Here is a 25,498-nt window from a genome sequence, read left to right as displayed (position 1 = left end):
AGCTGTTTCAGTTTTAAATTTGGGGCTAGCCTACTGCTGTTCCAGAATGTTTTTTTCTTCATCCTGATTGAGTCTTGGTCTGTGTTTATTGGTCTTGGAATTTGCTGTGTTCTGCTTGATTGGTGTTTCTAATATCTTCTGTCTGTTTTGTGGCTTTTTTTGTCTTGATTGGCTGGCAACATTGTGTTCCTGTATTGGAGGCTTTTAGTGTGGCTTGGCTCCGAGTAAATGGACGGCTATCCTTTATTAGGAAGCTGGTTTCATCTGGGTGCCTGGTTGGGGTGTGTTTGAGCTGGAGGTATCGGGGGGATCTGTTTGTGCCCAGGTGTTTGCCTGGCTTGTGGTGTAGAGATTTTTTTGTTTGTGAGTGCAGGCTTCCAGATAATTGACAGTCTGGTGGAATCATCTCTTCTATTCATGCTTTCTGGTCTTTTTTGAATCTCTGTGGCTTCTCTTATAATTCTGTAGCTGGGGTTTTCTATAGTGGCTAGGGTTTTGGTGCCATTGAAGTTGATGCTATGACCTGTGGCTTTCATGTGTTGGACTAGTGAGGAAGTGTGTTCCAGCTTTTTTATTGCATTTTTGTGTTCATCCAGGCAGGTACTTATTCTTCTCTTGGTCTGTCCAATGTATGTGGCAGGGCATGATGCACAGGGGACTTCATATATGCCTTGGTCAATTTTATCTTTGGGGTTTCTTAGGATGGCTGCTATTTTTCTGTCTGTTTTGAAGGCAGTCTTCATGTGATGCCTGTGTAGTATCTTACTGATTTTGTCTGTAGTACCTCTTATGTAGGGCAGGAAAGCTGTTCCCTGGGTCTGTTCATCTTCTAGGTCTCCATTATGTCTTTGTGTTTTTGTGGATCAAGCCAGTGAGTTTGCTTTTGTGAAAGCCTTTGGCTGTCAGGGTGCATAGTTCAGTCTTAATGTGTGTCTTGTCTGCCAGGCGTTTGGTTCTGGCGATAAGTGTTTTGGCCACGGAGTTTATCTGTGCTGGGTGGTGGTGGGATTGGGCATTGAGGTAGCGGTTGGTGTGTGTTTTCTTCTGGTATATGGTGTGTCCTAGTTTGCCATCTGTTTTTTTTTGTAGATTAGTACATCTAGGAATGGTAGTTGTTTGTTTCCGTTTCCATGGTGAACTTGATTTTGGGGTGTGTGCTGTTTAGGTGTTAGGAAATTGTTTAGGTTTTCTTTTCCATGGGGCCAAATCACAAATGTGTCATCGATATATCTTAACCATAGTTTGGGTTTGTGGGTGGCATTAGCCAGGGCTCTGGATTCAAATTCTTCCATGAACAGGTTTGCAATGACAGGTGACAGTGGTGATCCCATAGAGGCTCCTTCAATTTGCTGGTATCTTTGTCCTTTGTATATGAAATATGTGTTGGTTAAGTTCTGCTAATTCCATGAGGTGTTTAGCTGGTTGGTATTTATTTTTGATGATTCCAAGTGTTTCTTTTATCAGGACTTGAGTGAATAGTGAAACCACGTTGAAACTTACAAGCAGATCTTCTTGTTCCACATGTAGATCTTTGATCATTTCCAAGAAGTGGTATGAATTTTGTACATGTGAAGCTGCTGCTTCAGCATGGGGCTGTAGCTGCTTTGCTAAGTGTTTAGCTAGGTTTTGTAGTGGTGCTCCTCTGGAGCTGACTATGGGTCTGAGAGGTATGCATTCTTTGTGTATTTTTGGGAGGCCATACAGTTTGGGGCATCTGGAAGATTTTTCTCCTGGGATGATCGTCTGTTGGATCTCTTTGCTCATGTGGCTGATTATGATTTTCTTCTTGGTTATTTTTTTCAGATATATGGTTGGGTCCGTGTTTATGGGTTTTTATGTGGAGTCTTGGAGTAGGTCTGTCAATTTTGTTTTGTAGTCTTTTATGAGTTCTGGATATCTCCAATACAGTATGGAAGCGGGGGGGAAGGTGAGTGCATATCAGACTCACAACAAGTATAGCAATAAACCCCTGCATTCCAGGCATTACCTGGAAGTTACTAAAACAGAACTTACAAAATCAGTAAATTATTATTATTATTTATTAAATTAATGCTATTTATACCATTCAACTCATGAAGTGACTCTGAGCAGCTTCCCTGCTTGCATACAAACAATAATTATATGCACGGAAGACAGAACTATACAAAATTTTGACATATCAATTGTGAATACTTCATGTTTAAATTCTAGGCTTTTTCTAGATTTGGATCTGACTTCATCTTGTTGTTCAACATATTACATATTGAGTACTTCCCCCAATCTGGTGTTAGATAGAGATTACTCTTTCCAATATTTACCCAAATTCATTATTTATGAACATTACTAAAACACTAGTGAATAATTTAAGCATGGAAGAAAGAACTCAAGGGAGAGGGCTTTGAATTGCAGCTAATATGCAAACAAATGATAACAAAGAAGTTAGACTGGCATGTGAATTCATCTGGAGGCCTGTCAAGGGGAAGGAAATCTTTGGTCTGTAGGCTGCCAGGAAGATATAATGTGCTTAATCCTAAACTATCTTTATCTGATAAATTGATTCCATTTTTTTCCCTAAATGCAATAATCTCTAATCTCTATTCTTAGGAACAGTGAAGAATATTGAACAGGATCCTACATATATTTGATATGAAAGAACTCCTTGGTGGCCTTCAACAAATATACATTGTCTGTGCGATTTAAAGATAACATTCTTTCCAGAAATACCATGAAGAAAAGTTGGAAACACTTTGGAGAGACCAAATTTACAGTATAATTATCCTTTTGGTTGCAAAGCACTCCTTAATCTATTACTGAGCACCCTCACTGATGCATAAATTATTTATAAATCTATATTGGTAGGGGGCTGGCATTATGCCAATTGTTTTTCATATTACATGATATTTTCAGTGATCAAGACACTATGTCTTTATTGAAAAGTTCCATTTTAGTGTTGCTTAAATTGTCTCCTTTGCAAGACTGTAAAGGCCTAAACGCTTTATTTTTGAAATATCTATATCCTGGCCATTTACAAAGAATGTCTTTTTAAAAATCTGACAAAGAAAGAAATGAAGATTTTGAACTAAAAGCCATATTCAGAACAAACTGGATATATTCTGAACTAGCATCAGCCACAAAAGCTGAATCTTGACTCATTTATTATCCCTTGTCAAAACTAAATGTGATTGAAGGTCTTTTCTTTGCTTAGATCTAGGGTCAAGATTAACAAAACTCTTCCTATTATGGAAGAAGTGGCACTATTGAGAAAACCTTTGGTGATAAGTGAAAAATCTTCAAGGAAAAACAAAGTCCAGTTGCCTTTTAAAAAAGCACCTTTGGGATATTGAGAAAATCCTTATAACTACAACCGAAGCCTCATATTCCATTCTAACAACAGCCTCTCTTTCATCCTCCAAATTCTTTTATGACAACCTTATTTTTGGATACAATATTGAAAATATACTGATATAATACTGATATAATTGTTTCCCAACAATTATGGGAAAGAGATTCCCAACTCAATTTTGTGTAAGAAGAAATAATATTCCCTTTTGGTTGAAAAATTAAAACAGAAAAAATCCCTTTTCAATGGGATAAATTGCAATGCTTACTTTCAAAGAACAAAGAATCAGATTTGACTGTTCAAAAGGCAACGGATGTTTTTAGAAAGTTATAAAGAAGAACTGGAGAAAACAGAAATAAAAATCATAGAAAGAATTTCACAGCAGTCATAACTGCTGTGGGAATTGGAAAAAGATGATACTGAAACAGGTACTACAGATTTGGAGTTTTTTAACTTTTAAAACTAATTATGGATTACAATTGTTTTATATGGAATATAAATGAAGCAAATGCTCCTCAAAAAAGAAAAAATATATATTATTTGAAAAAAATTAAAGCAATCTGCCTAGAAGAGAATCATAACAATAAAAAGGATATAAAATATTTGACCTATAAAACTTTGGGTAAAGAATTAATTTCAGCAGATATTAAAAAGAGAAATGGAGCTGCTTTGTCTATTAATTGTCAATTGAACATATAATTTGTATTAACTGATTAACATGGCAGGTTTGTTGGAGAAGTTATATAGCATTTTAAAAAGTACAGTTATTTTTCAGAAAGACACAAATATTTTTCAAGGACAGATATGATTTACCCTTCAGGTGATTTGGCTGTTAAAATTTCATAAATTTTAATAGATTTTATCAGTTATTATTTTCAGATAATAACTGATTCATAAAAAAACATTCTTATTCTTTCATATGGAAGGAGATAGGCAATATAGAAATGTAAAAAATAAATAAATAAAAATATACAAAAATGAAATGTTTTTCCTGAAAGATGATATTGCTGAGGACTGCAAATACAAATTAAAAGACTTTTTTAAAAAATAATTTAAGTAAAGGTACCGATTTGGGAATTTACTTGGAATGCAAGTAAAATCTTTATTAGAGGTTATTTGATACAATATAATTCTGAATTTAAGAAGACACAAGAGAAAGTTATTCATAGAATGGCAAAGCAATTGCTAGAAATGTAATATTTTGTGATCTGTGAGGAAGTAATTTGAAGCTTTGTTTTTAATTATAATTTTTCTAATCTAATACGGTTTGGTGTAGAGGAACTTTAATATGCTCCTTATAGTGATGTGTGAAGTCCAGATGATTATCTTTGCTATATTTCAGAAACTTCTACCCTCTCTAGGGAGGGATGTCAGCTCTCTGCTATTAAGACTTACCAGGAGAGAAAAGAAAGAAATAATATTTTTATGTCAGATGGGGAAAATGTACTGAAATTGAGAGGACTTGGTTCCATAGCTAATTATTTTTTCCCCGCTCTTCTGGGTTTCGATGGATTCTTCCTCATCTGAGAACCTTTTGGGTTTCCTTGATCCTCAGTACTAGATATAGTGCACACAAAGTTTTGAAGAACTTGTTCTTTATCCAAAGAGGGGTTTAAGGATAAAAAGCATACTAACAAGATAGAGGTAAGTGGTAACTGTATGAAACATGAGAGGAAAAGCTAGTAAGCTATTGGTGATATATCCTATCTCAGAGTAAGACAGAAGCAAATCTGGAAACAGAATGTTCTTTATTAGATAGTCAGTTTCTACTTTTTTTTTGTATTATTGCGTATCAGAATAAGTGAGAACAATTTCTAAGAATATCTTCTCCTTTGCAGGAAAACACATTCCCGGTATTTTATAATTCAAGTGAACTAGTTTTTGTAAACTGATAAAGCAGCATGACATTTAAGCCTTTCACCAGAACATAAGTACCATATCACCCAATATTTTTTTTCTTTTCCTAGGTTCACTCTAGAATCAAACTGATTAAAACTTGAGTAATCTAGCAGATTACTCAAACAGAGTTAAATTCAGAATAGAACAAATAATATTACAATTAACAAAATTCACAATTGGCATAATCAAAATTATATGCCAGCCTCAGTTTTAATTTTTAATATGGTATATTCATAAATATAACCTATATAAACAGAAACTCTTTTGGGGTCCTTCATAACTTTTAAAAGTGGGAAGAGATCCTAAGAGGAAAAAGTATAAGAACCATGCATTCATATTAACTTCCATATAAATACTTCAGGTGGCTATCAGTGCAAATTACATAAAAATAAAACCAATTTTTATAAATCAGCAGAGCAGTATTACTATGAAATTTGGCAGTACCTCTGATGTCATCCACACATCAACATCATTATTTTCATCCACTGTATCTGCTATACAAGGAATTAAAGATACAAATCGTGATATAACGTCCTAGAAAATAAATAAGATGAAATCCAGTCAGCAGGAAATCAAATCAGGAAATCTGACTGATTTGTTTTATTTGGAATTATAATATCCATCAATTATTCATTGTATTATATTTTTTACATTTATTAACAAACGTAAAGAAAAAGTTCTAATTGGCACATCAGAAAAATCTAGACAGAAATAATAATCTGAAATGACTCAAGGCCATATTTAATGAAATCAGAAAGTTTTTATTTAATAATAAATCATACTCACAGAAGTTGAATTGGGATCTTTTGGATACATATCTAGAAACAGTTGTGGTGGATTCAAAGGGCTAATGTACTTAGTTACTAAAATATTCCTTCCCTGATTGTTAAAAACTGAAGTCATTATCCTTCTCTTTGGAAACACTGCTTTCCATGTTTGCTTAAAAATATATGCTCTTTGCAATAGTGTTTCTGCTTCATGATCTGCAAACTAAATATATATTCAGAATTAAGCCTCAACTTACAACCACTTAACAACAGTTTGAAGTTATGATGAGCCCTCCCAAAAGCTGCATATGTATGCTCATAATCACATAATTAAATGTTGGATGCTTGGCTCACTTTACAGCCGTTTGCAGAATTTCAATATTTTTCATCAGTTTTCTGGCGTTAACTTCCAGTTTCCAGCAAAAAAGTGGCCACTGGATAAAACAGATTTGCTTAACAATCACAGCATTTGTTAAATGACTGCCCAGGCAAGCATGCTTCAACTTACAACCCAGAGATGTTATTCAGCAGATTCTGACCAGTTCTGGAGAATGGTAGTGGAAATTTTGAGTAGTTCAGACTCGGCAAATACCACCTCTGACTGGAGATTTTACAATATCCTTCCCCTGCCACGCATATCAAGCCACACCCACAGAACCGGTATTAAAAATTTTTGAATCCCACCACTATTACAACCACAATACCTTGTGACTGTAATTCTGGGTTTAATTGCGGTTATAAGTAGAGGACTATCTATATATTGTACTTTATAATTAGAAAAAATATTTTGAAATTATCTTACTTATCAAATGAGATAATTACAAATGCCTACCGTATCTAGTTCTAAATTATTTTCAGCAGAAGATAACTGAGGTTCAATAGTAGCAAAGATGGTTAAAAAGCTATATTCTTTCAGGTTCTGCCCCAAACATTCTTCTTTAGGAGGTACATATGTCTTACTCCAAGTATATCCAAGTATAACAGATGGCATATCTATTTGAAATGTTCCACAGATCTGAGAACACATACATTTTAAAAATAGATATAATAAAGTCACAGTAAACATCTGATGGGATGGTTGCATTACAGAGATTATAATGACATGTTTAAAACCATAATTCTTGTTCCTTATTACCTTAGATTGTTCAAGTAGAGCAGAGAAAGGAAATACAATTGATCCAAGCCAGTTTTTTCTTATGTAAGAATGACCACTGCAACTATTTGGACAGGCATCCTAGTTAAATACATAACTTGGATTAATATTTTGTATTTAGATTAATGCATGTATTTATGTGCAAGGTAGAGAATGCAAGATAGTGTATGTGCATTTTAAAAAATACAGTATCTCCAACTGCAGCTTCTGAATGGTTGTGAAGAGTAGTCCCATATATAATATTAAAATAATCTAACTGGAAGTGACAAGAGTGAATCATGTTGGCCAAGACAATATGCTCCATTAATAATTTGGTTAACCAAACAAAGCTGAACAAATACATCAAGGAACAAAATGAGGTAGAGCATTCTGAACAGAATTTATGCATAATACTCTCTTTTCTTAAATAATATAATAAGAAATATTACAATTATATTCTGGACTTAATGATAACTTTCTATTCATTCTTCAATCAAAATGAAAAAAACTATTGATTCTGATTTCTTACACATATTTACAAATCAGTTTATGATTCCTTATTTAAAAGTTTATTCTTTTTTCTAATACACAATTTACCTCATGCTTTTCAATCACAAATTCATCAAAAATGCTAATATTTATGTTGTCTTTTATTTTAGATAGACCTAAAAAGGTGTAATCATGTGCTGGAGAGCTGAAACAAACAACAAATATTTGAAATGAAATTTAAAAGAGTTATATTTTTCTACTTTAAACATATACACATTAAAAATAATAGTAAAATATTCATAATAATGCTATTAAACTATATACTGTGCTATATAGAAACTGTGAATCTTTTGTACAATTGCATACATATGTTTCCATTTGAAACTCTGAAATCATATCTAAATTAGAAAATATTGAACTTATTTGTGTGAATTTAAATCATTTGCATAATTATAAAGTTGACTAAATGGCATTTGCAATAAAATTTCAATTTAACAAAGATAATCTTGAATCAATGATCTACTGTTTTAATTGACTCTCAATTGAAAGGATATAGCACAATTACATAATTAGGAAAATGATAAACTGATGCCAATGATACAAGTTTAGATTTATCCAAACATCAAATATAACATACTGTTCCCTGAATGATCTGTTAAACCGAGGTTTTATTGTTTTCCTATTTTCTTTATACAGCAAATCCCTCATAACATTCAGGTAATAAATAAGAAATCATTGTTTTAGGATCATGTTCCACTATATGCAGATAATGTACAACTGAGATCCAATGTCTAAGAAAATGGAACAGATTGCAGTGCAAGAAGTATTTGGATACCGGAGACATGGAATTTTTACTGAGTAATTTAAATGCCACATTCAACTTACTAAAACAAACTTTATTAAAGTTGAAATGTTAACTCACTTAAAATCAACTTGAAGTTCTTCATTCCAGCATGGATGAGAGCCATCTGCAGTGCTAGTCTGATAAACTGTTTTCTGAAATGTAACTTCTACAAAAGGATGCACAGTCACCTAAAACAGAGCAAATGTTTTACCATATTAAAAGAGAAAGGAAGAACAGTTAGTAAAGTTGAATAACCTCTTTCTCTTCACACTGTGGACAGTATAAAAAGCAGTTATTACTTAAACACAAAACTACTCTGTTTCTACTTATGCTAAAACAATTCGCAAAATACGGTAAGGTACAGAAAGAATGCAAAGTGCAGCGGCCAGTGTTCTTTCTAACCTTTTAAACAGAGTTCACTCACAGTAACCAGGAAGGAGGAGGAAGAAGGATTTACAATGAAGCAGTTAACCAACATTCCAAGTCACTGCCTCTTATATTGGAGAATGCATTGGTAGGATTTTTTTTTTCTTCATAACCCTGGATCTGATCTGCCCCTTTTTAAAGTCAAGACTTCTTTTGCTTTCTTTCCCCACCACACACACACAATTCCATCCAGTTCTGTTTTCAGATAAATATTGTCCTAATGGAGAGACAAGTTGTAAAAATTCTTGAGCCCCTTTTCCGAACTTTAATAATGCAGTGGGTTATTCTATATAAAAATAACCCACCCATCTGTTCCTATTCTCGTCATAACAATAACTCTTTTTTTTTGGGGGGGGGGGAGTAAATTCAAAGAGAGAGTGCCTGGCCCAAAGTCACCCACATGGTCTTGATGCCTAAGGGAGGATGACAACCACAGCCTCTAATTTCTAATCAAGACACTACTGCCCCAAGTAGTGTATTATGTCAAATGCATTCAAGGATTGTTCTTCTCATCTATTTATTTCTAATTCATCAAATTCATTTTCACTTTGACAGTTTAAGTTTTCCTTAAATTCTCACAGTTCAATTATAAAGTGAATAATTTATTTTTTTAATACAGGGATCAGTGCTCAGATTTCCTTGGTACTTTGGTCTGACCATATCACAATTTCCAGATGTTTTCAGTGCTTTTCTCCATAAATTATAATTAGTTATAGTAATTTCATTTTTTATGTACATATAATTATGCACTACAAATACAATATCAAAAATTAATAAAAAATAAAGTAAAATTCAGTTGAAAATGGCAACTAGAAAGTACCTGAAGGGCCCATAACGTTTCAATAATCATTAAAGTCTGTATGCAAATATTAATATAGATAAAATAGAAAAATTTAAGTGTACATAAAAACTTTATACAAGTGCTTTGTAGGTAGCCCAGGATTCTGACACCCAAACGTGAGTAAATATTATAGCCACGTGTTTTTATATAGAAAATAAAATAAGAATAAAAGTTCACCCTTGTCTTGCTGTAAAAACAGTTACTTTATACATGTTAAAATACATTTTTAAAAGTTCCCTAAAGCTTTCATTAAAACCTCAATATTTAATCCAGATCCAAACTACAAATTTCATAACCACAAATTTTATTTTCTTCTACAGTCTTTTACATTTTGCATTTTCTTAAGACATGTAAAGGAATTGACTTCACATCTTCTAGTGAGATGGCCTTAATAAATACTATCCAGCTAAGGATATTCTTTTATGTTCCTAGATATTGTATTTTTGCTGGCTGCTTCCAAACCGCATATGCCCCCATAATGAAAACTTTAAAATCCATCTATTGAATTACATGCACGTTAGCAAACTAATCCAAGGGCCTGAAAACAGAAAAGGGTTAGGATCAATTAAAAGGTCTTCATTTATTCAAAGTAGTATTTTAAAGCAATTGGCTGTTTTGCCAAGTGTCAAGATAATGACCAGGTGTCCAGGCAATAGGTTCTTTTAGATCAAACATATCAGGAAAAAAAGAAAGTTTAAACATTATTATTAATTTAAATAAATGGATTTAAAGGCATAAGATAGAAATCATACGTAATCTCTTACAAGCTGTCAGGAGCTTCTTAATAATACAGCAGAGATACTCAAATGGGATTAATTTCCACAGTGCTCTGCTCTAGATTCTGTGTAGTAGCTCCCAGGTTAAAGGTCAATACTAGGGTTTTTATTAAAACCCATTATTATGACTTCATGGCCCTGCTTTTATGGTCATAAGCCTGCAAGGCTTGACCTTGACCACGTGGCATATGACTCTGGGATTAAGAAAAGCTTTGTGGCTATAGTATGTGAGATTTGCACCTCCCACACATACCTTCTTTATTTAGCAAACAAAAGTGAGAAACAAGAAACTTAGCTCAAAATGAGCTCTAAACTTTTAGACGTTTCTTAATATTAAGGGGAAATCAAAACTCCTAGAAATATAATGTTCTTCCACATTGCTACCACACCACCATATAGATTTATTATTGCTTTTTTCAAGGCTTAGGAAAATGCTTATATACATACAGAGAAAAATGGAACATATTTTAAAAGGAAAAAAAACATAATTACCTCGGAGAGAAGATCGGCAGCATAGGCTGAACTACCTAATGGAATATGTCTGCCTCGGGACATGCGATTTGGTAAGTATGATGGTGAATAAGTAACTGCAACTCTAAGAATATTAAAATAAAATATATATGTTTCAGCCAATTTTTCTCATTAAAATGCACCACAACCCCCTGTCTATTAATGCATAATAATAGGTTGACTGTTAATCTAAAGAAAATCTGAGTAAAAGTTGTAACTCAAATTTGCTGATACAAGGCAGTGCACTAAGGGGGCATGATAAAATATAAGTTGGCATGACATTTTTAGAAAAGTCTAATCAGAAGAGTCACATCAGCAAAGTTTTCATTTTGTTGCTAAATATGGATATTGCTAATAGATTGTTTCAATTGCTATCAATCAAAGATTATTTTCTACTATAACTTCATTCTCTCTTAACGCATTGTAGCAATAAATTGTATAGAAATTTCAGGAAATACAGGTGTTATATAAAGGCAAACTATTACCTAGATACTCTTCCCCTGTAAACAAGGCAACTGAAAAATATGTCACATATTCATTCAGAAGAAATGTTCATGTATTGAAACATGATTTACATTCTTATGGTTCCATTTCATATATTTTCTCATGATTAGAAATTGCATCATTTATTTAGGGCTAGTAAATGCATTAATATAAATATTATTTGATACAAGTTTTCTTTCTAGTTAGAAAAAAAAGGAAGGAGTATTCTCCTTGAGTGTGCAGATAGGGTTCCTACCCAAATTATTGAAGCTTTCTGAATGATGTTTGGCTCTAGCACAGAATCTGTATGTGGGGCAACACAAATAATATTGTTTAGAGGAGGTTACTGGGTGCAGTCAAACATATCCACCAAAATAATATAGACAATAGGGAAAAGACGAGTGAGCATAAATAGGTTTGCTGATTCATTCATTCCTCTATCAATGCAAAGGAGCTGGTAATTGGACAGTATTGGACAGTAGTGTAGTAAGTGCTATTCTTTTGGACATATGTGTTTCTTATTTCAAAATAACAGACAACTTCTGAAATTAAGCTTCATACTCAGAGTGTGTTATGGAAATTGTAAAAAAAAACAACGATGTGAGAACTGTAGCAAAGGGAAAGAAAAGTCATGATATGTCATGTGACCTACCATGACAACATGAGTTTGTCACCCCTGATCTACAGTTAATCATGCACACCACAAGATAATCTGCAGCTATTGTAGATTACCGAATTATTGTTTTATTATAATATCAATGAACAGCCAGTATTTTACTATATTATTAAAAAAAACTTGTTTGTATTCATTGAATGTTGCGCCTACTTAGATGCTGAGGCCTTTCTTGCAGGAATATTGTATGCTCTCAATATTCTGATAAGAAGCTTAACATCTCCATCCGAGACTGCCTGGGCTGCAACCTTTCGTCTCTCTTTCCTTTGTGGTTTCAGATGTCTTCTGCGTTCACTTAGCTTGAAAATTGCATTACTCAATTGGCTAGAATAAATGAAGAAATAAAGTTATTTTGATCAGACTGAAAAAGTCAAGTTGATGGCTGCAGCACCACAATCAAAGCCCTTTTGTATACGTGTTGACTTCACATGCACATATAAAAGGTGGGGGCATCAATCACATGGCTGCAACTGTCTTCTTTACCCTCTCCCAGTGGATGCTGCTGGTTCCAATTCATGTAGAAGCCCTTATGTGTACCCAAAAGGTTTTTATTATTGCAGTTTACCTGCTAATAACAGGCTGTTCATTGATGTCATAGTGTAAATGATACTACAGCAGGGAATGGCATTTACCACTTCTTAAATCTTGAAATATATGCACAATTGGTTTTATAAAAGAATTTTATTTCATATATTTTATACTACTTACCAGACACCACAAAGCATATAATGTTGTAAAAACTATATTTGTTCTAGTGTTTCAATAATAAATGAGATATTTCAGACTATTTTTTTAACCTTTCAGTTTCATGTAGTAAGAAGTCTTTTTAGAATTTTATATTGTTCATATTAAGCATTTGTACCCACCCTGGGCCATTTTAAAATAAGTTGTTTAAATTTGCCTACCTCATTGATATAATTTCTTCATAATCACTCACAAGATCTGATAAATTAAATTTGTGCCTAATGGTCAAAATTTGTTTTCCAACTTGATTTCGCATCTAAAAAAACATAGTTAAAAAAAAGCATAAATTCTCTGCAAAATTTAATCAACATGAGTTTAAGCCAGAAACAAAATGTATTTAGATGTTGAGGGCTCCTTGGTATTCTTTCAGCTTGGTTGTTTCCTTGCAGGCACTTCATTACCAAAACTAGGTAATATCATTAGTGCTAGCACAGATGGGTGCTTTAAACCATCACACTAGCACCATTGAGGTTACCAAGTTTGAATAATGAAATGTCTGCATGAAAACAAGCAAGCTTAGAGACCCTGAACTACAAATATTCTCTTTATTAGTATTTAGATATCAATGCTTTGGAAGTGCCAGCAGAAATCAATACATTTAGAGTGAATTATCTAGTGCAGGCATTGCTTTAAAGCAGATAGAAGTTTGAGTAAGCATTTTGCAAAAAATGCATATTGCCCTTGGGGATCCATGCCTGATCAGATCCTAAATAAGGAAACAAATGATTTTTAGAACAAAAAAGTGTTTGTTTTTAGAGGGAGATATAAATTTTATTTCATTATATTTGGTAGCAAAATCCTTCCTCTTCTGTATTAAATTATGTCAGAAATTAAATGTCTTTGTGAGCAAGAATAACCACCTGCAAGCAGGATTTTGTTCAATTCACATGCATCCTTTCTGCTCTTAAAAGTAGACCTCAAAGTAGGCTTTATATTTATTATATTCATTAAAATTAAATTAGTAAAAAAAGCAACATCTTATTAGAAGCAATAATTTGATACAATTTCCATTTTCCAGAACAAGACTAGACTGAATGTTGCAAAAACAAAGCAAGATAAGATATAAATTTCAGTATAAATTATATTGTGCTTTATTTTTTTATTCAGTACAATTATATTCAGTACAATACAATTTGTACTGAAATTTAGGGAATGACAGGAATGATGAATTCTTGTGTTGGGCCAGCACAACTGGATTAATTCTTGTGTGCAAGATAAGTGCTTGAGATAAAGAAACCAAAACATCTTATTATATGTAAGATATAATAGGTCTGTGTCTAATCCTAATTGGAACACACAGTTCTGAGGAAGGTGTGTGTTTGTATTAAAATACCCAAATTCAAGTGAGATTCTACCCAATAGTATATTTAATATATAATGTAACAAGTATTTTGTATGGTTAAGCATGGTTCTGTCCTTTTCCTACTTCTTTTTAATCTCTATATATATGGTACAAATTTTCAAAGCAGGAAAAAGAAATCTATTACTTTAATTTAGGCTTGTGATATGATCATTATTTGAAATGTTCCTTAATGTCTGAATAGAGATCTACCAGCTTGGATGCTGTTTTAAATATTATTTAATAATTAACTATGAGAAGAGTAAGTTCTAATGTTTGGACATTAGTTGGTTTATTTTTGTCAGCTTCAGTGAGATGGCTTATCCATTAGAAAAGGCATAAAGAAAAGACTGATAAGATATTTAATTTTTTTAAAATGATATACTAATTTCATATTAGTTTCATATCTTTAAAATCAGTTATGGAGTGGGAGGTTACTGATTTATGTGGTTTATTAGAATTTTAAATAATTGGACTAAGGTAATAGTTTCCCTCTTTTCTAAAATTTAAACTCTTTTAAAAAAAGAAACAGATACTAGTCTCCTTGTTCTCCTTTTTGGTTTTCTAACTTTCTTAAATATCTAGCTTTATCAAATTTCTGCAGATTATTTTCAGTTACTGTATAATTTGACTCATGGTCATTTTTAAAATCTAGCCTTTATGTCATATCTCCACCACTGGATCTCAGTACATTTGCCAATGAAAAAAGCCCCTTCTGGTATTTAACATGAAAAAAAAACACATTTGGAAAAATAATTAAATCTATTCTTCAAGCTTGTTTGGCTGTATTAAGAATACAGTGAATGACCTCTGGTGTTTTGGATGGGTAATTTTTCAAAATAGCATCTAACTTCGTTGCAATACATTTCCCTTAACTTTGATTGTTTGGGATTTGTTTAATGCTTTGCTTTCACTTGCAGATTATAGTGACAAAGTTTACAGAGCTCTAATTAAAGAACATATTATCTTTAAACGAAAATATAATCATATGTATTTTCAATATCTTCTTATTTTTAGGTTAAAACTAAATGTACAATTTTAAATCGAATTATTTAAATTAGTTTTAAATGCAGTATTTGTAGAAACATATTTTCTGTTATGGCTTTATATAGTCTTGTTTGGTCTATGATCAATGGCTGACATAATAAAGTTGTACTGCATTATACTAAATTAAAGTGAAAAATGTGAGGCTTTATATGAATAGGAATTCTCACTTTGTGCACAAGATTTAAATGAATGTATTTTATACTGTTTAATACGCAGATTTTGTATTAACAATATAACTGCAATGCATTACTCTAAGCAATTTTTGTGTTGATATAGCAATGTTACTTATTTTATTTCTGTTTCACATGATTTATGGATGGATTTAAATCATGACTCTCTGAGAAACTGTCTGTATTTTGATGTTGATGTTATTACAGCAATTATATCCTAAGCAGCATATACTTCAGAAAAATATACATATATAACATTAGAAGACTCTTTCTATAGAGGGACAATTGAAAGCATCCTGTCATATCATTACTCTGTGGTTTGGAAGTATTACTGTTTGAGATAGGAAGGCTGTGCAGAGACTGGTGAGGATAGCAGAAAAGATTGTTGGATGTTCATTTCCTTCTATTCAGGACATGACATATAAGTGTTGCTTAACCAGGGTCTGGAGGATTGTCATGGTCACTACACAACTTCTCCATGACCAGTTTTCTTTGTTACCTTCTGGGAAGAGGCTTCATGCAGAACAACTAGCTTTGTACGATATACTATCAACCAGGGGTGGGATTCTACTGGTTCGGTCTGGTTCAGTAGACCCGGTTGTTACAATTCTGCACAGTTCGGAGAACCAGCAAATTGTGCCCCTGGCTGGCCCTGCCCCTCTCTGCCTGCCCCTCCCTCCCCATCCAGTTTTTATCATGCATGCGCAACACTGCATGCATGCACAACATCACTCTGCATTCTCCCATGCCCACCCCGCCCTGACCAGTCACTCCTTACAGGATTTTTTTCCTCCCAACGATCAGCTGTTCCAACAATCAGCTGTGCCAGGATCTCCCTTGCTGTCTTACTGTTTCGCCCAGGAGGCTTCCCTGAGGCCCAGGAAGCAAAAAGGGACATGTGAAGGGGGGGTGCCCCGCACACTCCATTTTTTGCCTCCTGGGCCTCAGGGAAGCCTCCTGGGAGCAAAAATGGCCTTCCAGGAAGCTTCCTTGAGACACAGGAGGCAAAATAAATGGAGCCCGGGGAGGGCTGCAAAAAAAAACCCCATACCCACCCAGTCACATGACGACGCCCACCTAGCCATGTTCACCTAGCCATGCCCACAGAACCAGTAGTAAAAATATTTGCATCCCACCCCTGGAATCAACCTTGTCAACTCTCAAGACTCTTTTTTCTGCTATGTATTCAAAATGGAGTGTGATTAGTTTTAGTGTGTATGTGTGTATAGCATATGTATATGTGTCTGCATATATGTGTACGATTATATATTTATTTACTTTTGAGAGTGGACATCAGAATTTAATTTGTTAATGTGCACCAATGTGTTCACAAAAAAAGGTGACAATAAAGGTTAACTTATCTTAAGACAACTGTCCTTAAGTTTGATAGAAATGGAATACTACATTGTTTTATTTTCAGTGCAATAAATAGTTTCCAGCCATTCATTTTCTAATATATGAAAACTGTCATACCATCCTAACAAAGTTGGCAGAACTATTTCTTTGTGCAGAAATAGGATCCATATCTGTCATACACATGTCCTTTTCCAATTGGCCTCCATGTTCCTGAAAAAAAGTGGATTGTTTTTATCAATTAAAAGTCACACTAGCCTGTTCAACCAAAAGATAGCATCTAAGTCACAATATTTATATTCTACCATCTTTAAAGATATAGATTTTTGTGGTCTTAAATAACAATTATTTAGCATTTAGAGTAATACTGTCACCTCATAAATCATTCTATGCCTGTTTCTGAGTTGCCATAAGAAGGAGGGGGGAAGGCCTGAGGGAGCAGTGTGGCTGATGAAGGCCAGAAGCACATTCCATGCTTATTTTGTGGAGATTGTAGCCTAGGGTACTGGATCTTCTGCCCCCAAAAATCCTTCATTGGAGACTGTGATTGATGACACCCAGCCTATGAATTTGTTTTGTTGGAGAATCTGATTTATCACACAAACCAGGGGGGGGTGGAGGGAAACAGGATCATAGGTGATAGTAAATTACATGTCTCAGAGTTCGCTTCATACAGGTTAGCGCCAGACATGTTGCTCCTAATAAATCTTTTTGATTCTTTTGAAGCTTGGCTCGAGGCTCATGATTTAATTAGGACAATCTTCAGAATCCTGACAAGTACTTTCTATTCATTTCGTATAGGGATATCTACATATTACTATAGAAATCTAATATTTTAGTACCTCATTTTTGCTTGTATATAATTTAAGTATTTGAAAATGTCCCAACACTTGTTAACCATGTAATTCTTATGACACTTCTTAATATGAGGATTGAATATAGAATGAATAAATAGTGTAACTAATGCAAGCAAGGTGCAGGAAAAAACAAGCAAAAGGAACCTATGTTGATCCAGGAGAAAAACTGAATTTGTAAAAAGCTTCTGTTTTTTTTCCCAACTCCCCAATCTATTTGTTTACCTAACACTGTGATTCTTTTAAATGCTCAGCTGTGTATGTGGTGTTGCACATATACAAAGCCATAATCAGAAACCCTCCAAAGAAGCTTGGATGTGTCTCCCAACTTCCCTTAGCTGCTATGGCCTCACTGAGAACCAGGCCAACATCAACTACCTTAGGCATTGGAAGAGGTAAAAGTAGAACATTGTGTAAAAGGAAAATGTAAAATTAAACTTTATTCTTAAAGTAAAATACCTGAAAAATTGTGTCTGGAATTTCTTTGTCAAAGAGTGGAATTTGCTGAAAACAGTAGAAGCCTAACTGTCCTAAATTCCTAAGCTGTAATAGCCGGAAACGTTTGCAATTTTGAATATCTTCTGCAATATCAAAGTCAAATTCTTGCAGTTGTTCAAGGCGAAAATGTTTTGAATCACTTTTCTCCTGAGATTGTGCATACTATTAGAAAATAATAAATATAAATTGGGATAATTTTGCTAAATACAACCAATAAATACAAAAACATTACTGCTATGAACATTGCTCATAAGCTGAAGAGGAGTAAATAAAATGAAATCTGCAAAGATTTTGCCGCTAAATAAACATAAAGAGAGCTAAATTGTTTTGGAAAAACAAAGTTATTCAGAAAATAATTGACTTTTTTCTTTAAAATTTTTTGATACGTATGTATGGAAACAGTAGAACTGTTGCTAAATGCTATGAAAACTTTTGTTGGCAAACAAAAGTCATCTTCTAAAAACATAACTAAGTAGATGCATCTAGGAATTCAAAGCAAGATACTCACAGTTTCAAACATCTGCTACATTTTATAATTATAGTGTTTCTAGTTAATATCTACAAATGCGTATTTATTCTTCCATTTAATTTATTTTATAGCCACCTAAGCTATAAACTAATCACTACAAGTATTTTGAGTGTCAATTTCATAAGTCACATTATATGTACAACTGCTTCCACACCAGTCTTGTGTCTATTGCCCATCAATTTCAATTGGTAACTAAAATGTCCTGAATTATGAAAGAAAAACTCTCCTTTTGTTTCTGCTCACGCTGTAAAGTTTTGTTTTGTCAAATGTCTATAAACTCTACTTGTACTCTCATGTTTGTTAAGGAGGAATCAAAGCTACAATGAAACAAGTTGGATAAAGGACAAAAAGTTGTAAACTTGGTTCTTATAAAATTAATACATAAGCAATAGGATCATAAAGAGTAAAAAAGGAACAACATATTCAGACTTTTTAGTTATCAAAAATTATTACAAAATCCTGATTTAGTTAAAGTCCTTAATTTATTATTCAGAATTAAAGAAGATTCTATTACTTAACATTTACTACACAGTTTTTCAGAGAATTTGAAACTTCATTACAGAAATGTCATCATTACCATAATTAATTCAAACAAATCTGAGTAGTAAGGATCATTCGGGTCAATACTTATGTCTTTTGCCCAGTCAATTAGTTTTTGGATATCAGAATGCCACCAAATTCCTGTCCCTTTTCCTGAATTGATGTTCCTTGGTATGCTAAAAAAAAAAGCTTAATATGGAATAACAGTCTCATTATGATGCCACAATAGGAAAAAAGAAATCTTTGTGAAAGAATATAGATTTATTTTGCCAGTTTAAAATAGTCACTGCATATGAACTGCAAGATGATTCCAAGACTTTAAATTATACACTCAGTGCTACTAATTTAAGGATGTAGAAATGGTCCTTAAATCATAAGAGTGTGGGAAACATCCTTAAAAGTCAGTAGGGTTATATACCTGAAATGTAAGCTACTGACAGCAATATTGTGCTGCACCTAAAAGAATTTAAGAAAGTTATAATTACTGGGAATAAAAGTGTATACCTCTTAGCTTTAGCCAAGATCTAAATTTATGGATGATTTTAGGAAACCTTTGTAGCAATAATAGCTATGACAATAAGCTGAACATGTAAATTGCATTGGTAATATTGGTGTGTCCTCATTCTGAGAAGAAACTGCAATCTAGACTCTGGTGTAGGCCCAAAGTGGGAAAATTTCATGTCAGGCCCATCTTAAAGCTCAAGGACCACTGGCCCTCCAATGATGTCTATTAAGCATAAAGCAAATTAATATATGACATGCTTACAACTGGCCATCCATGATAGATTCCTAGCTAGTTATCTGGAGACAGGTTATGCCATAGAAAGAAGATTAGTAATATATGTCATCTATGTCCAGGATCTATGCAGTACAAAAACTTAATGCCAACATTTCCCCACTTTCTGAGCAAACTCTGAAGTGCATTACAGAGTCTTCACTCACCAGTCACTCATTCAGTGATGATTTGAATTTGCAATGGCACTGAAAATAGAGATTTACGACTGATTCGTGAAATCATATGATTGCAATTCAGGTGCTTGACAAACCATGCACATTCACAATGATTGCAATTCCCCATGGTCATGTGATCACTATTTACAAAGTCAATGAGGAAGCTGGCAAGAAGTCTCAGTCACACATCAATTTAATGATCTGCACTGATCTCATTAATGACTGCAACTAGAACTGGCATTGTAAATTAGTGTGATAATGTAATATCGCACTTAGTGACTGCTTAATAACTTGTTTAATAACAGATTTGCCAATCCCTATTTTGGTTGGTGACTATCTGTATATAAATATGCTTCCTCCATGCCTAGTTAATTGGACTGGGTCATGAGAAGCTATGAGTTTTCAGAATTCCAATAAAATTAATAATAATAAAATGGTTCTTGGAATGGAGAGGGGTAGGAGACTTGTAGAAATAGCTAAGCATGGCTGTGCTAAGCCAAAGCCTGCAATTTGTAACTACTTCAAACTGGGGTGCAGAAGTAACACAGATATATGCAACTAGATTAGCTTCATTCTATCATCCTGGTTTCAAAATATAGTTCACATGATTACTGAGGCAAAACAAAAACAGATATTTCCTTAATTTATGAAAATACACAAGCTATTTTTATGAAGACTTAGAACTCTTAGATTCCTTCCAAGACAAGGAAAAGAGATGCACGGCATGGTAGTTTGTGCATTGCAGGGAAAAAACAGATTGTATAGATATTTTTTTACAAAAGCAAACAGTGAAAATAATACATAAATATTATCACCTGTTGGAAGAAATATATGCTTGTTGAATAGTAGGAGCCAAAGGAATTCCCTTGTCACTAACTGTCCAAGATAAAGAATACATTAATTTTCCTGATGTCATAATGCATAATTCTTCTGTTTGATTTTCACCAAGAAAAAAAGGAACATCTACAATATAAACATAAACAAACACTATTGCAACACCAGATTTTTATCTCACTGTAAATGCCACATATTCATTGGTATATGTAACTTTTAGGTGCTAACTTCTGAGACTAACAAATAGGCTGCTCAATTTCTAATGACAAATTTTGGAGCTTAAAATTAGGGCCAAATTAGTCACAATAAAATGGATCTGGCTGATAAAAATAGGTATATGTGCATCTGCTTTTAAATGGTTCAGAAAAACAAAGACCCTTCACCTCACCAATCATAGCCTTATAGTCTGTTCCCACACATGTTTGAAATATACTTTAGCTTGCAATGAAAACATGAGGACCACTAATTTACTAAGGTTTCACGTGATTATTTGAGATATATCACTAAAAATAATGGGAATTAAAAAAACCAAATCATTTCAAAAGGACAGCTTTGAAAATAATTTTAAATAATTTAGGGAGAAAAGTGTTACATTTGGAAACTGTTACAAGCGGTTTTTAAAAATGTATCTGAACCTAAATACTATATATTATGCTTGACTTCAGCCTTAGCTATGTTTTCAGCAATGCTAGCCTTTCACAGAAGCTGCTTCTTCTTTACAGTTCTCCATTGCATGACAAGGTCATTATAGAAAACAGTGCAAAGCAGCAGCATCTCTGTAAGAAGCCCAAAGTTGCTGTGAATGAACAAATTATTTTTACCAAGGCAAAAAAGGCAAAACTCAGAGGCATCTTTTTCAAAATTATACTTAATCCTTCTCTGCCTCTAAAATTAACACCAAATAATTCTTTTGTTTTGTATTTAAAATTTGGAGAGAAAAAAAAACCAGGGAAACTGAAAATCTGCCTTGTAAAAACATGTAGTGAAACAGAGTAAATAATTTGAAGAAATACTACTGTAGTAACTTACTGCTTCCCACTGCTCCATCTGAAGGTTTAACTTGCTGTTCACAGCTAAACTGGACTTCATCCAAAACATCCTTGCTTTTCAAAATACAGTTATTAGGAAGAGGTAAGTACACTTTGGCCAACAACATGTTTTTATTTGATTCCATAATCTACAATATATCATATAATATAAAACAATCTGTGTTAGAGAAGAATTGAAACTAATTAACCAAAGTAAAAAAGAAGAAAAAGCCACAATAAAAATATTTTATATAAATAAGATTAATATTATAAATACATGTATCTAGATCTAAAAGATTATTTTTTCATGGGTTGCTTGTACATAAGCAGAGATAATCTACTATAATGAGTGAGTTTTTGGAAAGATCAAGGTTCCCATCTTCCCAGTTTGCTAAGTAGCTTTGGGTAATTTGTTTTCCTTCATTCCAACCTATGTCAAGGGGTGGTGGTGGTTTTGAAGAATAAAATTAGAAAAGATTGCCATGTATATTGACTTTGGTTCTCAAAAAATATATAAAAATAGAACAATCAGAGAAAGAAAGCAAAATAGAATGCAATCAATAATAAATAAATAATATCTGGGGCCAATCACTTTTTCAGACAGAGGGCAGCATTGCATGATTTTACACTATAACGAAGGCACAATGTTGTAAAAACTAAATAAATTAAAATGTAAACAAAATCAATGGTTTGAAATCACGTGTTAACAAAAAAATGCACAGGGCATAGCTACCACATGAGATTCTGCCCTTTTTGAATGGGTTATTTTTAATTATGAAGATTGGTGGATACCATATAAGAACACCATAGATATTGTAATGTCAGTCTCCAATGTACATTTGTAAAAGAACTGGCCTAATCTCCTGGAATGTATAGGTTACTAATCACAGCACATTACAGGTAGTCCTCAGCTTATGACCACAATTGAGCCTAAAATTTATGTTGTTAAGTAGAAATTTGTTAAGCAAATCTTGCTCCATTTTACAACTTTTCTTGCCCCATTTGTTAAATGAATCATTGCAGTTGATAGTTAGTAATGCAGTTATTAAGTGAATCTGATTTCCCCATTGAGTGCTTGTCAGAAGGTTGCAGAAAGTAATCACATGACCCCAGAACACTGCAACAGTCATAAATGTGGATCAGTTGTCAAGCATTCAAATGTAAATCATGTGACCATGGAGATGCTATAACAATCATAAGTGTGAAAAATGGTCAATGGACTTTTTTCGATATCATTGTAACTTCAAATAGTCACTAAGCAAGCTATTGCAAGTTGAAGACTACCAGTATCTTTTCAAACGGTATTGAGCACATAGTAAGTTCATTCAACAAGCATGTCAACTACATGCTCATTCCAATATAAAATAATTAAATATAAAAATTCCCTCTCAAAATAATAGGAACAGAACAATGTCCAATTAGATGAAGGATTTGTAAAGAGAAGATTATTAGATTTCAGATGCAATATTTTGCAACTGCATAGATACCTCTAGTTGAAGGGATTCAGACCAGTTTAAAATCTGAATTCTAAAATGTTGTTGGAGTATAACTTTAAAATCGTCACGAAGAGGGAAGTCTGGAGTACAAGAGACCAATTTATTATTGTAATATATTTTAATAAAATATTTCTCCATTTTGACCCTTTCTCTTCTGTTCTGTTCTACACTAAAAATAAACAAATTAAAGTTAATATTTTATTTAACCATACAGTCACACAAAAGAAACTACACATAAATTTCTGCAGAAAAAATTGAAGCGTGCATTTAAAGGTAGTCCTTGACTTACGAACACAATTGAGCCCAGAATTTATGTTGCTAATGAGAAAGTGAGCTTTGCCCCATTTTAAGACTCTTTGTTAAGCAAACCACTGCAGTTGTTAAATTAGTAACATGGTTGTTAAGTGAATCTGGCTTCCCTATTGACTTTGCTTGTCAGATGGTTGCAAAAAGGGTTCATATCATCCCAGGACAGTGCAACGGTCATAAATATGAACCAGTTGTCAAGCATCTGAATGTAAATCATGACCATGGGGATGCTGCAATAGTCATAAGTTTAAAAAATGGTCATAAGTCACTTTGTTCAGTGTCACCGTAACTTCAAACAGTCACTAAGTGAAGTCGAGGACTACCTATATACATTTGCTAGACTGAGGTTCCGACCATTAAAACAATGTGTACAATGTTAATGTTACAATGTATTCCAAATAAAACTTATAGTTAAGGTTTAAATTTTCAGTCTGAATTTCAATCCAATTTTGGCACAGGGACACTTTGGTCATCCTATCCAGACAGGGCAGTGTGATTTAGTTAATATTCCTGGTTTTGATACATGTGGTCCTCAGATTATAACTGCAATTGGGACCAGAATTGCCATCACTAAGTGATGCAGTTGAAAAGTACAATGTCATGTGACTGCTTTGCTTAGTGATGCAATCCTGGGCAATCCCAGTTGCGATTGCAATCCCAAAACATATGGATCATTAAGCAGAAAGAGGTGAGAATCCAAGGTAAAGGTGCACGGGGTTGCTGCAAGGGAGTGGAAGGCTGCCACAGGGGAGGCCTGGGAGGGCCAACAGAAGCTACAGGTGGGCAGACAGCTTACCCTGGTGGGAAAAAGAGCAGAAATGACTTATTTGAGTGATTTGCAACCTTCCCTGACAAATTTCCCACTGACTTTGTTTATGAGAAGCTGGCACAGCAGGTTGCAAATGGCGATCAAGTGACAATGGTGTTATATTTGTGAGTTGGGCACCTGAGTTACCCAGATTAGAATCATGTGAATACAGTGGTGCTATGATGGCCTGAACTTCAGAGATTAGAATGCAGTATTGCAGGCTATTTCTGCTGACTTTCAGCAGTTTAATTCTCACTGGCTCAAGATTGACTCAGTCTTCCATCCTTCTGAGGTCAGTAAAATGAAGACCCAGATTGTTGGGGGCAATATACTGACTCTGTAAACTGCTTAGGGAGGGCTGTAAAGATATATGAAGCGCTACATAAATCTAATTGCTATTGCTATGTCCATTTTGAACAGTCACTGAACAAATGGACATAAGCCGAGGACTAGATGAACTATTAACCACTGTCTTCTTCTAGAGAGCTTGAATGAACTTTAGTTCAGGTGGGCTGCTCAGGTGCTACTAGAAGGTGATACCAAAAAAAGACCTATTCTATAGCAGATTGCAATATAAAGTGGGGTAAGGGGGGAAAGAAGCCATTTTATTTACAGATGCCAAAGAATACATCTGCATTTTTTAAAAAAATTAGTCATTGAAAAGTGAAACAAAGTGGAAAAAATGTGCAACTCACAGTGGGCATAATTTTGCTGGTGTTATTTCTGATATAAAGGTCATATGAGGGATGAAAAGTGTTTTCTTTCTTTCGGTAAGGTCTGTTACAGGTTGAGACGTAGAAACTGAGTCCAAAGAATCCTAGAATTCAATAATGTTTTGA

General features: G+C 33.7%; 1 protein-coding gene across 1 annotated transcript in view; it reads right to left on the bottom strand.

Annotated features, from left to right (window-relative positions):
* Nucleotides 1–25,498, bottom strand: part of CC2D2B (coiled-coil and C2 domain containing 2B) — a 51,082-nt gene that overhangs the window by 14,180 nt on the left and 11,404 nt on the right. Inside the window, exons 11-26 of the mRNA XM_087932456.1 lie at nt 25,355–25,476; nt 23,534–23,711; nt 22,048–22,195; nt 21,000–21,147; nt 19,271–19,409; nt 18,126–18,326; nt 16,933–17,025; nt 13,065–13,159; nt 12,313–12,483; nt 10,986–11,088; nt 8,529–8,638; nt 7,715–7,811; nt 7,121–7,219; nt 6,818–7,000; nt 6,005–6,208; nt 5,663–5,752 (exon numbers count right to left, since the gene is read on the bottom strand). Coding sequence (XP_087788582.1) covers nt 5,663–5,752; nt 6,005–6,208; nt 6,818–7,000; nt 7,121–7,219; nt 7,715–7,811; nt 8,529–8,638; nt 10,986–11,088; nt 12,313–12,483; nt 13,065–13,159; nt 16,933–17,025; nt 18,126–18,326; nt 19,271–19,409; nt 21,000–21,147; nt 22,048–22,195; nt 23,534–23,711; nt 25,355–25,476 — 2,181 coding nt within the window. The remainder of the gene's footprint in view (nt 1–5,662; nt 5,753–6,004; nt 6,209–6,817; nt 7,001–7,120; nt 7,220–7,714; nt 7,812–8,528; nt 8,639–10,985; nt 11,089–12,312; nt 12,484–13,064; nt 13,160–16,932; nt 17,026–18,125; nt 18,327–19,270; nt 19,410–20,999; nt 21,148–22,047; nt 22,196–23,533; nt 23,712–25,354; nt 25,477–25,498) is intronic.

This window comes from Pseudonaja textilis, chromosome 4 (genome assembly GCF_049901715.1).
Source record: "Pseudonaja textilis isolate UNSWEBS1 chromosome 4, rPseTex1.2, whole genome shotgun sequence".
NCBI classification, from domain to species: Eukaryota; Metazoa; Chordata; class Lepidosauria; order Squamata; family Elapidae; genus Pseudonaja; species Pseudonaja textilis.
The sequence above is the reverse complement of the archived record's forward strand: the minus strand, read 5'-3'. Positions and strand labels throughout refer to the sequence as shown.